This window comes from Culex pipiens, chromosome 3 (genome assembly GCF_016801865.2).
Source record: "Culex pipiens pallens isolate TS chromosome 3, TS_CPP_V2, whole genome shotgun sequence".
Lineage (NCBI taxonomy): Eukaryota > Metazoa > Arthropoda > Insecta > Diptera > Culicidae > Culex > Culex pipiens.
Window position 1 is genome coordinate 3,148,162 of NC_068939.1, and position 13,483 is coordinate 3,161,644.

General features: G+C 37.1%; 1 protein-coding gene across 2 annotated transcripts in view; it reads left to right on the forward strand.

Moving 5' to 3' along the window:
- The window catches only part of LOC120424419 (acid sphingomyelinase-like phosphodiesterase 3a), a 128,754-nt gene that overhangs the window by 102,625 nt on the left and 12,646 nt on the right, over positions 1-13,483 (forward strand). For both annotated transcript variants that reach the window (XM_039588529.2, XM_052709408.1), the window contains exons 7-9: positions 7,469-7,667; positions 7,732-7,841; positions 7,917-8,095. In XM_039588529.2, coding sequence (XP_039444463.1) covers positions 7,469-7,667; positions 7,732-7,841; positions 7,917-8,095 — 488 coding nt within the window. The remainder of the gene's footprint in view (positions 1-7,468; positions 7,668-7,731; positions 7,842-7,916; positions 8,096-13,483) is intronic.

The window sequence follows — 13,483 nt, forward strand, 5'->3', positions numbered from 1 at the left end:
CCCAACCCATTACTCACTTAGTCCAACCCAAAAGTCCAATTTGAAATATTCTTCAAGTCGTTGTGCACTCCTAGCACAACTGAAGGGGTCGTCCATGCAGAAAAAACGACGTAACAATAATTTTCCACAACCCAATGCCCACTTAGCCCAACCCAAAAGTCCAGTTTGAAACATTTTTCAAGTCGTTGTGCACTCCTAGCTCACGTACAGGGATCGTCCATGCAAATAAACGACGTAACAACATTTTTCCCCAACCTATTACCCACTTAGCCAACCTAAAAGGCAAATTTTAACATTCTTCAAGTTGTTGTGCACTCCTAGCTCAACTGAAGGGGTCGTCCATGCAAAAAAACGACGTAACAACATTTTTCCCCAACCCATTACCCACTTAGCCAAAAGTCCAGTTTGAAATATTCTTCAAGTCGTTGTGCACTCCTAGCACAACTGAAGGGGTCGTCCATGAAAAAAAACGACGTAACAACATTTTTCCCCAACCCATTACCCACTTAGCCCAACCTAAAAGTCCAGTTTGAAACATTTTTCAAGTCGTTGTGCACTCCTAGCTCACGTACAGGGGTCGTCCATGCAAATAAACGACGTAGCAACATTTTTCCCCAACCCATTGCCCACTTAGCCCAACCCAAAAGTCCATTTTGAAACATTCTTCAAGTCGTTGTGCACTCTTAGCACAACTGAAGGGGTCGCCCACGAAAAAAAAACGACGTAACAACATTTTTCCCTAACCCATTACTTACTTAGCCCAACCTAAAAGTCAAATTTAAACATTCTTCAAGTCGTTGTGCACTCTTAGCACAACTGTAGGGGTCGTCCATGATAAAAAACGACGTAACAACATTTTTCCCCAACCCATTACCCACTTAGCCTAACCCAAAAGTCCAATTTGAAACATTCTTCAAATCGTTGTGCACTCTTAGCACAACTGTAGGGGTCGTCCAGGTAAAAAAACGACGTAACAATAATTTTCCCCAACCCATTACTCACTTAGTCCAACCCAAAAGTCCAATTTGAAATATTCTTCAAGTCGTTGTGCACTCCTAGCACAACTGAAGGGGTCGTCCATGCAAAAAAACGACGTAACAATAATTTTCCCCAACCAATGCCCACTTAGCCCAACCCAAAAGTCCAGTTTGAAATATTCTTCAAGTCGTTGTGCACTCCTAGCACAACTGAAGGGGTCGTCCATGATAAAAAACGACGTAACAACATTTTTCCCCAACCCATTACCCACTTAGCCTAACCCAAAAGCCCAATTTGAAACATTCTTCAAATCGTTGTGCACTCTTAGCACAACTGTAGGGGTCGTCCATGCAAAGAAAACTACGTAACAACATTTTAAACTAACCTACAGAACCTAAGTACACTAATCCTAATCAATGGGTCGTCCAAACAAAAAAAAACTACTCCACTAAACCATTTTGACACACTACACCTAACTGATAATTCCTTCTCGCTTCCAAATGTGCACACTTGTGCTATTTGCCTTCCAAAATAGTGCTCCATAATATTGCTCAAACTAGTAAGGACACCTGGCAATTTACCATAATATTATAGTGTAATCGTATTTTTATGGATTTGCGTGTTTTCAAAAGGTCAAGCCATGATGGAAAATAAGAGAGCACATCCATGATGCGTTCGAAAATGTCAGTTAGTACAAATGGTTGCAAGGCGATATCTCCGCGTAGGAAACGAATTTTTCAGATCTGTTAGAAGCGTTTTGTAGGGAATTTAATTAGCTAAAAGATGGCATCATTAACTCATTTTGGCCCAATTTTCAGTTAGAACATTAGAGCACACCGCTATCGAGCTGTCGGCCACCATTGCTAGTACCAACCACTAGTGTCTTCCTTTTATCTACAAGGACTTCGCCGCCCTGGGCTCCTAAGTGTATGAAAGTATGGCACGGAGCGACGGCGCCGAATACCCATATTTACACAAAGAATTTTAGAGCGCCCGCCGCGGGATTCGAACCAGCAACCTCTAGATTGGAGTCCAGTGCGCGGTCCGATTGATCCACACGGGCGGGACAAACAAACAGACTTTAAAATTTTGTCTCACAATCTACGCTTTCAACGTAGCAATTTATTATTAGACCAATGCATAAACCTAACGATTTTTTGACATTTTTTTGAGTTTCTATTTTAAAATATATACCCATGGAAATCCAAAATATGACCAATAATCAAAATTTTGACGCTTCGGGCTCGAGTTAAGATTCAGAATCAGATTAGAAAGAAAAAACATATACAGTCCAGGCACGATTATCCAAATGCCTCGGAAAAATTTCACTTCGAATAATCGAATAACGAAAAAATTGTGTTTGCCTTGTTATTGATTGTTTTCTGAACTTGTAGTTCTAGATCACAACATTCAAATGCAACTTAGTGCATTGAAAATTGGCAGGTGCTGTCTGAATTGAATTTCTCCTTTAAATTGATTTAAATTATCAATTTTTAGAGAACTGACAGTGCTCCGAGCATTACTTTTTCTGAAACATGAACCTGAAATGCAACTAAAAATGCTGATTATTGCTCTGATACCGTTGATAACATAATTCGTAGTAGGCGTAGATTGCAAGACAAAATTCAGATGTGTTCAACAAAATTGCTACGATTGGCTTAAGCTCAACAACATTCTAGAAGTGAAAAATATCCCAAAATAGTCCTGAAATCTAAAATTTTCTGAAACACCCTAAACGTAAACTATCCTTATTGTCAAACAAGCCAATTTTGCAGATACACCAATGTTTCTCAAAGGGAAATTTTTCAGAAAATCCATTTATTACTTAATTTTGCGATCTGGACCACTGTACAACCCGGGCAGACGGTAATAACAAAATTCATTCCATTTCAATAATAAATACTGTTAAATTTTCAATCTCACTAGGTTTTTTTGGCCAAATTTTTCCTAGTTTTTGTTTAATTGCATTTGAAGAACCTTCTGTTACCAAGCGGTTAACGAAAAGGAAATAGTTGCAAGGAACACCAAATCTCTATGAACCAGCCATTCACACAAGTTGTAAAATTGCTATTGCGGTAAATAAAATGAATTGAATTGAATTGAAATATTGTAAAAATAACAGAAAGTGCGAATCTTCTTGAAAAATCCATTTTTGAATAATAGTTCAATAACAGTTAATGTTAACAAAATTTGTTATTGGTCTGATATTGGTTGAAAGCCAAAATAAATTTTGAATAACATTTTTTGTTATGGAAGAATACTTCCAAATGATCTCAAAAGTTGTTAAAATAACAGAAAATAATAACAAAGATTTGTTCAAAAAAGAACTAAAAATGCTTTCAGTCTGTTATTACAATAACAATCAAATAACAAAAAAAAATATATTCTATAATCTTATTTTTATTAGGTCCTTTTAGACATTTTCACATCAGGTTGGGACCGAGATAACAAAAAAATCATAACGACGAATAACAAATCTTGTTATAATTAACATAAAATGTTATTGGTCTGGTATTTGCAAATATAAAAAAATGTTATTCCCAAGTTATATCCGTCTGCTATGGAATTGTGATAAATAAAAAATAACAAACATGGAAAATAGTTCAAAAATCTAATTCAAAATCAAACTGCAAAAATTCTAATTGGGGGTTAATTTCGGGTTGATCTTTAGAAGATTCGTTGCCAACTCACACGAAATCGGAGAAATGGCTAGATTTTCATTTTACGATACAAAATCTCAAAAAACGTTTTTTCATCGACAATATACAAAACCAGTTTTAAATACATTTGAAATGATTCGTTACACATCTGAAAAAATGTGAAAATTGTCATTAGAAGGAAAATAAAATATACTTGATCAATCTTCAATAACCCTGAAAGTTACTATAAGAAATTTTATTGGTGTAAAAATTGCAAACTACTAAATTATCGATTGAAAAACATAAGGCAATATTTTTTCAAATGCTTTTAAATGGAAAATATTCTTACAATGATGGATCAATGGCAATTTTTTGCAATATTTTTGGCGCTCAAGATTGGGCTTTGCGGGGTTAAAAGAAGAATCCAACAAATAATAATAAAAAAAAAATCGTTCACACTTCAACAATTCCAACCCCGTTGGCCAAACACAACAACTCATCGGAAGCACTCCATCCGTCCTGCCATAATTACAGTAATAAATCTTAGCCTAGATAAGAGATAATCACTTCCTCGTGAACAACCATCATCTTTATCCCACTCATTCACTGGGTGCGCGAGCAAAGGTTCGTTCGTTCGTTTATTTGCTGCCTGCCCAAAAGAAGTGGGAAAAATTGCTCCGAACTGCCTGCCTGCCAAGACGACCATAAATCCTTGACAAGACGCGGCGATAATTATGTCTGTTCCAGCGGCGGGGTGGGAACAAGCACCATAATGACGCCATTAATCGATTTTTAATTTAGATTTAATTTCGCTCAAAACTTCCAAATTGACCCCTTTCCCGTTTGCAAGCTGAGAAACACAACACCACCTCTCAACTCTGAAGTGTGCCGTTGAGAGCTTTTTTGCGCTGGCAATGGCAACGACGAAAGCTTTTAATTTTCCGCCAAATCTCTTCAAGTGACAGCTACTGGCGCTGGCCTACCTTACAAGGGGTGGCGATCTCTCTGGGTTGTTGTGCTGAGACAGGGAGTTCCATCACCGTCACCATCAGACCAAAGACCAACTCGCCAAACTTTGTCACGGACAGGCGGACTTTTTGAGGGAGTGGGAGGGAGCTTTTTCGAAGTAGGAGCCAGAATGGCAAAACATCAGTCGTTGGCGCTCGTGCTGGTGATAGGATTTTCCGCTGAAGGATTGCGATAATAAGTTTGTTGCATTTTTCGAGAGGAAAACGAATTTTCTTTCCGGGAAAGTTTGCCGTTTGATGTAACCAATGCTAAGCTAATAGAAAGTTTCGTCGTTGTACACACGCCCAGTAGAAATGTGGTTTTCGTTTTGAGGGAAAACTGTGGTTTGGGAGATTTTTTATTTGCTGAAGGCAAATATTTTCGTTTGCTCTTCTTTTTGAAATCATTAAAACTTTTAAGTAAAGCTTTTGGATTTTTTGAACAACTTTTTCGGATTCATGAAATGTTCACTTGAAGATGATGCAGGTTTGCTTTGAGTTATTTCACAGAATTTTGATACAGAATAAAGGCATGAAAATTTAATCAATTTTGTGACACACCCACTTGCTGCATCTATCGGCAAATGGAGTTTATTAATTCATACATTTGATGCTGTGCTGAATGTGATTCTGAGGAAGACACTAATTGAAATCACATTCGTCATGAATTGCTAATGCACAGCTCTACTAATCTCGGAAAGACATTCCGTTTATAAATGCGTTGAAGCGTACTCAAAAAGCTCCCCGCACATTCAACTGGTCGTTTTAATCCACCTTAAAACCTTAACGAAGTACTTTTCATCCGTTTCGTTCTGAAAATAAACCCCAGCCGGAAAAAGAGCCCCACAAAAACCTGATTACATACTCACTTCGGCCACAAACACGTGCCATTTTCCCGGGGTCCCTCGAAGAAAATAATGGACCCACCCTCCCCAAAAATACCTACAATAAAATCCTTTCGATCCCCAAGCCCCAGCATCCAGCAGAGCATCGAAAGGAAAAAAAGGGGTTCATAACGTGGGGCAGCCTTTGCCCAAATTCAACACATCCATTAGTCATTTCTTGTTTGATCAACCGAATCGATCCTACTCTGGTATGCTGTTTCTTCTGCACTCCCTCGTGTTTCAGGTATTTGGGGGGTTGTTCATAAACTGCTCTATTTTTAAATTGAAATCATTTTTATTTTTGACAAAGAACTTTGTCCTTAGGAAACTCAAAATTCATGGTTTTTGATACTGGTTATGAAAATGGCCATTTTGATAGGATTGGCCACACCAGGAGTAAACATGGACCTGGGAGAAAGTTTTCCGGGCGGACATTTACCTAACCATACGATTTTGGGCAATATGGTTTTTGAGACTGGACTTGAAAATTGCCATTTCGATAGTGGTTGTAAGGTCCATGATTTTCCAGCTCTATCGCTGCCTTTTTTTTATTTTTTTGTGGAGGGGGGGAGGGCATTTTTCGAACCATACTTGTTTTGGCAATATTTTCATGTGTTGGCAATTTATTTCCAAAGAGGTGCCAATAATTGACAACATTAAATTAGAATTAATTATTCAGGATTAAATAAATTGGCAAAGAATTGAAAAACGTATAAATAAAAATAGAATAATTTTTCAGAGTTTTGAACAAAGTTCTTTGTCATATTGGTCATGTAGAACATAACCACCTGCACCTTTTTCTGTTTTTGATCAAATCTAGTTTTGAAACAATTCAATAGGTACCAATTTTGTACAAATCTAAAAACGAAAAAAACGAAACTATTGGCACTACGCCCCCCGGGGCATGGCCTTCCTCTAACGTGGGATTTCTGCTCCAGCGCCTCTGACGAGACAGGAGAAACCGGGACCGACGTTTTACTTCACCATCCGATAGAAGCTCAGTGGATAAGGCGGGAATCGAACCCGCGTCTCATAGCATCATCGGGATCGGCAGCCGAAGCCGCTACCCCTGCGCCACGAGACCCACAAATCTATGCTATGCTAATTGTACTAAAAAGTCAACAGAATAAAATTAATCGTTTAAGAGTTCGGTAGGGACTTTAGTTAAATTACATCAAAACCACGTAATTTCCGAATGACTACCTTCAAAATTACCTCATACGAGCTTCAAAAGGCAACCCGAGGAAGATGTGATTTTCGTTCGATCTGGACCCAAATCCCAAGCATCGTCGTCATCTTTCCCCCCCAGAATAGGACTTTTGAGAAAGGCATCCAGGCCTGGACACATCACCTGAGGTATATACATCTGTAGGGGATCAGGTTCGCCCAAACTGCGGAGAAAGTACTTTAAAAGCCTGTTGGCCGTCCCTCCCTCCCCCAGCACAACAACACACTCGCAAAAGAATGATGAATCGATCCCGATCCGGAGAAAGGGTCCATTTTGGGTTGGGGAAAAGCATCCAAGCAGAGTCGATTTAGCCTTCAGGATTTTATTTCATTTTTATTGATGCTCATATTGGTTCTCTTTATATGAAGCAGTTGGGGCGCTTTCTTGGGTGTGGGGCTGTCCGAATGGGAGTGTATTTGAGGCCATTGGAGAGCTTTTAGGTGTGATGTTAGTTTCAATTTCCTCTGAAATCCACGAAATATACGAAGAAAGGCTTCTGTGGGTGGGAGGCTAAAGGGGAAACTTTTTCTCTTTTATGTGGGCTATCGATGAGAAATGATACCGGAGCGCTGGATGATGTTCTGCAGGGAAAAGGTCTTTAATTTTATGGCCTATAATTGAATTCGCATGCTTTGGATCGAATAAAAGGCACATCACTTTGATCACTTTTTTATCGGTTCGACCATCAACGGTTATCACTGGACTTTACCCTCTTCTTCTTCTTCGCCACAGGTATATATAGTAGGACACATACCACCAGGCTCGGACGAGCGCCACATTGGCCACACGATGCCGTACGGACACACGAGCTTCACCGAGAAGAACAACGCGCGCTACCTGCGGCTGGTGAAGAAGTACTCGTCGATCATTCAGGGACAGTTCTTCGGCCACCTGCACTCGGACTCGTTCCGGGTGGTCTACAATGACATTGGTACGTTCTGAACCGTCAGGTCACTTGTAAGTCATAACATTAATCTTTCTATACAACTTATTAGGGAAACCCGTGTCATGGATGATGATCGCGCCCTCGATCAGTCCCCGGAGGATGGGCGAATCGAACAACCCGGCCATGCGGTTGTACAAGTTTGACACCGATTCCGGCCAGGTACGACATCAACTCAACATACCAATTCTTTAACCGATTACTAAACCATGACAATCCTCCCCCACCCCCAAACAGGTCCTGGACTACACGCAGTACTACCTGGACCTGGACCAGGCCAACCTGCAGGAGGAAGCGGTCTGGCAGCCCGAGTACAACCTGACGACGTACTACTACGGGCTGGCCGAGGTTTCATCGGTGGCGCTGCACAACCTGGCCGACCGGTTCTCGAACGCGGACGATACGCAGTTTGCCAAGTGAGTACGCTTTGATGCATCCTTGTGTTATGATTTTGAATAAATGGTCAAGCTTTAGAAAAAGAGGAAACACTGCCTCAACTACCTCAAAAGACAAGATTTTTTTGTCATCTAAAACATAACCATTAACGAAAATTTTCTAAAATGTCTGTTTTGCGCACAGGTGATCTTTTTCAGAACTTAACTTCTTTTTCATAGCAATTCATACAACTTTGGCAAAGGCACCAAATTGTACTCAAGATACAGATTTTTGAATGTTTCAATCAATAGCCTTTTGCCAAAATAGGAAACTTGTATGGACGAACCAATTATAGATAATTATCTTTGGTCATAGAAAAAGTACACTTTCATAAAAATCCAAAAATATAAACATTATATTTTTCATAAATTTGCTCTTTCTTGAGAGCAGGGATGGAATAAGCGCAAAAAAATCATTTTCGCTTGCGAACTTTTTTCACCCGCGAAAGAGAGAGGAGGCAAATCACGCAAAAGAAAATCTCTCCCAAACTTCTCCAAAAAATCAATCTGTGGATGATCTTTTGTGATTTTTCTTGTTAGCATCACTTAAAACTATGTATTCCGCTTTGTTTACACTCATTGCCCAATTACAAAAAGTGACAGATCATTTTTCGACCTGTGACAAGTGTAGTAGTGAAAAAGATGTTCCGCCGAATAATCAAGATGATGATTTTTTAGATTCTTTTTAACGACCTTTCGTGCGCGAGAGAGGAGAGCCATGCTCCTTTTGGATTTTTTCTCTTGATGAACGTCCAAAGATTTTCTTTTGATGATGATATACCATCGCTACTTGAGAGAAATAAATGATCAGCTGATTATTGCAAATGTGAATACATTTTTTGTTAAAATTTACCAAAATGTTAGTAAAATTATGGCAGTGCCTATTCAAATCATGACGTAAACGTTATTACTCTAAAAATCAATTTAAATTTTTTTAGAATAAAATGTAAGACATTCGTTTTGCATTAATAATATTTTCAAAACTTTTTTCGTCCCCTCCTTTAAAGTCAGCCAAAAAAATCAGGGGGCGAAACACAATTTTCTTCGAAAAACTTCACAATTTTAATGCAAATAGAAGGTCAATCCTTAACATAATCAAACTCCATGACAAATATATTAAATGTACAGTCCCACAAAAAAGTTTCTTTTTTGCGAAAAAAAATCACTCAATTCCTTGACTTTTCTCAGAATCGAGGTACATAAACTTCAAAAAATATTTGCAACTGCCTAACAAAATGTTATTTTTAGATTTTTTTACAAAAAATGATTGACCACAAAATGGATAAAACGTTATGTTTTAGAAAAAAATGGTTTTATGAAATTAAACATATTTTTGACAGTATCATAACAATTTTTATCTGTTATAATGCGAATTTTCACCTTTCAGTAATTTAAAAACTCTGCCTGAAATTTTATTTTTTTCCTTTATACTACCTCAAACATTTTTTTAAATAATTATTTTTGGAAAAAAAAGAATCGCATTCTCTAACGACTTACATTTTTCACTGAAAAATAAAATTATTAGAATAAGTGATTTGGTTTTAGGGCATCTTTTAAGCTATATTTTAGGAAGGTCTAGTACCGGATTTATTATTTTTGTTAACTGTTGTTGGAAAAAATCTTAATCATTCTTAAACAAAATTTTCAAATAATGTTTAGATGACAGATTAAATTTGCGCTCGAAATTGTGTTCACACATTTTTTCAACGAAGTGCACTGTTTTGAAGTTAAATACCTTTTAAGGAGAAATTTTCCATTTTTCTTTTGGACCATGTTGATTGGGACACTGGTTGCAGAGATATAGCCTCTCAAATTCTATTTTTTTTTTTTTAAATGTTTTTTCCTCATTGTTACCTAACTAACCTCGATTTTTCAACTCGTGATATCACAAAATATGTGTTTCACTTTCAAAATTCTAAATTGAGACCTTTGGGATTGTTTTGCCCTTTTCATCAAAAAAAATGATTTTTGAAAAATAGAATCGAGAATAAATTTTTGAAAGGCCAAAAACTACGTATTATGATAATTTTCAAAAGTTTGACTTAATTTTTCATGATTATTTTTGTAAAAAAAAGAAAGATTTTTTTTTAAAGTTCCATTTTTTTAGTATTGAAAACGAATTAATTGTTTCCGAGAAATCGCGAGTCATAAAAAAGGGCTTAATAGATGACAATGAGAAAACCCATTTCTCACTCTTTTATCTTCTAGGGGCTTTATCTCAGTAACAAGCAGATCGCTCAATAATGCTAAAAAGTTAAAAAATGTAGGAAATTTTCCCAGCTAAGAAAATACTTTATGCATGATTGCTATTCATTCATAAAGTATTTTTATATTGCAGAAAAAAAAGCTTTTAATTTTTCGAAAAAATCACCTTCGATTGTAAATTTAAGTTTGCCATTTGTTTTGAAAAGTTGATTGACCATACTTTCAGTAATTTTCACAAAAATCATGTGTCCGATACCTAGACATAAAAGATGCCTTTTAAGTCCATCAAAACAATTTCTTAAAAAACGAAATGTAATATGTATTTTTTTGATCGATTAAACTTGTATTAATGAAAAGTCAAATCGAAAAACGGAAATATTTTTCAGCGTACCAATTTGTTTTAAGGTCCTATCCTACACAGTAAAAAAAATCATGTTAATGTAATATCTGGAAAGGGGTACGTATTTTATATCAGAAAAATGTGTAATTTTACTGCTGAAAATGTGTAATTTTACCTCTACTCTGGTGTAATGTCAATTTTGCAGTCTTAATTGCAGTAAAATTATATCAAAAGAGGTAATTTTTATCCTTCTAAATTTAAATTATTTTTTACTGTGTACAACTTTGGCGTAGACGTTAAATCGTTTTTACATGATTAAAATGGCTTCGATCAACATGGAAAAAATCTTTTAAAACAATATAAAAAATTAAAACTTCTTGGAAATAAACTATTCAAAAAAAGATTATGCAAATTAATATGACCAAATTAAAATTGATTTGCCCGTACTAACCTAATATGTTTTTTTTTTCAGGTATAAGCAAATTTGAGAAAAATTTAAAATGTTTTTGGTATTCTAATACCATTAGCTTCGATTCATTGAGACACTCAGGAGGATAACTTTGAGCCATTTTTTTTTGTAAATTTGTCTGGTCTAATCTCCTCCTCAGCATTGTAAGATTGTTTTATTTCTTGCAAGTATTTTTTTAGTATTCTTAGACAAAAAAACAACTACCTATCAAGTACAACAAAAAGAAGTAAAAGAATCCAAAGAAGTTTTAGAAAACAACCAGCTCCAAAAATTTTGGAATTCTAGTCAGCTAACAAGTTAAATAAATCCAGCTTTTAAAAAGTAGAACTGTTAATTGCTATACCAAATTATGGATTTGGGGTTTGTCCTGAAGTTTGTAATAAAGTTATTTTAGCTCTTCTTTAATGGCATTTAAATCTGTGCATAAATTAATATCCCGAAAACATCTGCTGCTTGGTCCGATAAACAGCTGTTTTCATTAAATTACATTTTTTTGCAAATCTTTCAAGTACATTTTTTCTTCAAACAAGTTGTACAGTGCGAGCACCAACTATTGATGCGTAACATCCCTAGAATGTACAAACCAGAAGTATTAGTTTTAGCTCGTATTGATATAATTGCTCAAACACAACAAGATTGGGAAAAACCACACTCATCTGTACCAATTCAACAATCACTGCTATGACTGCGGTTGCATTAAGATAAAATCGATTTCCAACAACCGCAAGAACAGAATCCTCCCAGAGTCCCAGAGTGGGTGAAGGCACCATCATTGTTATTTCTATTGGTATTGCTTTGATCAACCCACCCTCGCTCAGTTACATGGCATTGTGCAGCGTTCAGCTTCTGTCTCTCTTGTCGTCATCCTTGTCCACCCACATTTCCATGTTGGTAAACCCTCTGCAGCAGCAACACCAACAACATCAAGTGTCTGATGTGGGAGAGTGGAGCTGAGATTCCCCAGCAAAGCTCATCGAACAAAGCCAAAGCACTCGAGGCGTGATTGAAACTGTGCCGTAAAGCCTCCCTCAAAATGTTCGCACACACACACACTCACATTCGTGCATATTCATTCATTCACCAGAAGTCATTCATACACACACACAGACACTCACTTTGACTAGCTCAGAGGGGAAGGGATAAATGGCATTGCACGAAGCTTGTCTAATCCAATATGTTTCATTTTTCTTTTCTCATTTTTTTTTTTTTGCTTCTTTTGAAGTGAAATCTCACTGTTCTTGGCGTTCACTTTCGTTGACGGCAGTTTCTTTCTGCTTTACCCATTTTTGCACAATTCTTCATGCTCTGGAAAGCTCCGGGAAAAATCTTTTTTCCTTTTTTTTTCTTTTGCATCCAACCGCATATAGTATTCGAGTGACGTTTGGAAGTTTGGTTGAGAGGGGATGGGCAATGTGTGATGGAGAGAGTTAATAATAATCTTTCTTGTGTGAAATCAGAAAACTTTTCCATTCGCTGGAGAGTTAGTGTCATTTGCAGGATTTGCGAGGTGGAGTCTTGTGGAGTGAGATAAGTTGGAAAAGTAAAGAGCATCTTTATTATTTTTTTTATTTTTTTTATCAATTTTTGAAAAATAAAAACAAAAAAAATGCATCATTCTAGTTCAAAACTAGTTCATGGTCAACCTTTTTTTTTGCTGAAATTCTATCATCCAACAAATGTGTCCACTTTTCATGTGACCATTCCGTATTAAAGCGCTTTCCTGGTTCGATTCGATTTTTCACTCTTCCAAAGTGCTTTCCCTTTTTTGGTCCTGCCAAAGTTGTGTGGCGAATGCGTTTGCTAGATAAATTTCAGCTCGAAAGATTTTTTTCTATGTTCTGGATTTTGTCGACCGATAAAATCGGACAAAATACGACGGAAAATCTCGCTCCGTCTCGGGGTGGTCCGTGCGCCCGAAATCGAATGTGGTCCACCGGGTAATGGAACGAAACCAATATTTATATTTATAAGTGGTATTGAAAGTTATCGATCCGTAAAAGTGGCTCACATTTTTGGGAGAACCAAAAAAAAAAAGTTTTCATTCGATTAGAATCGATTCGATTGCTGCTCGGCTCTCGGCGGTGTCGGTGTCGAAAAATCCATAAAATACTTCCAAGTGTGTGCTTCTGCCTCCTTTCACAGGTCCACCGGTGGGTGACCCAAAGTCCCTGCGGGAACATTTGCCCACCTCATCCCCTCCTGTGGGCGATCAGATTTAACCGACAAAGAAAAGCGTTCACAGAATGGTAAACCAAGTGGAAAAAAGCCTCCCACCGAAAAAAAAAACCAAAAACGAAGAGGCAGTTTATTTATTCAAATCTGTTTTCGTTTCGCTGGAAAATCCTCCACAATGACA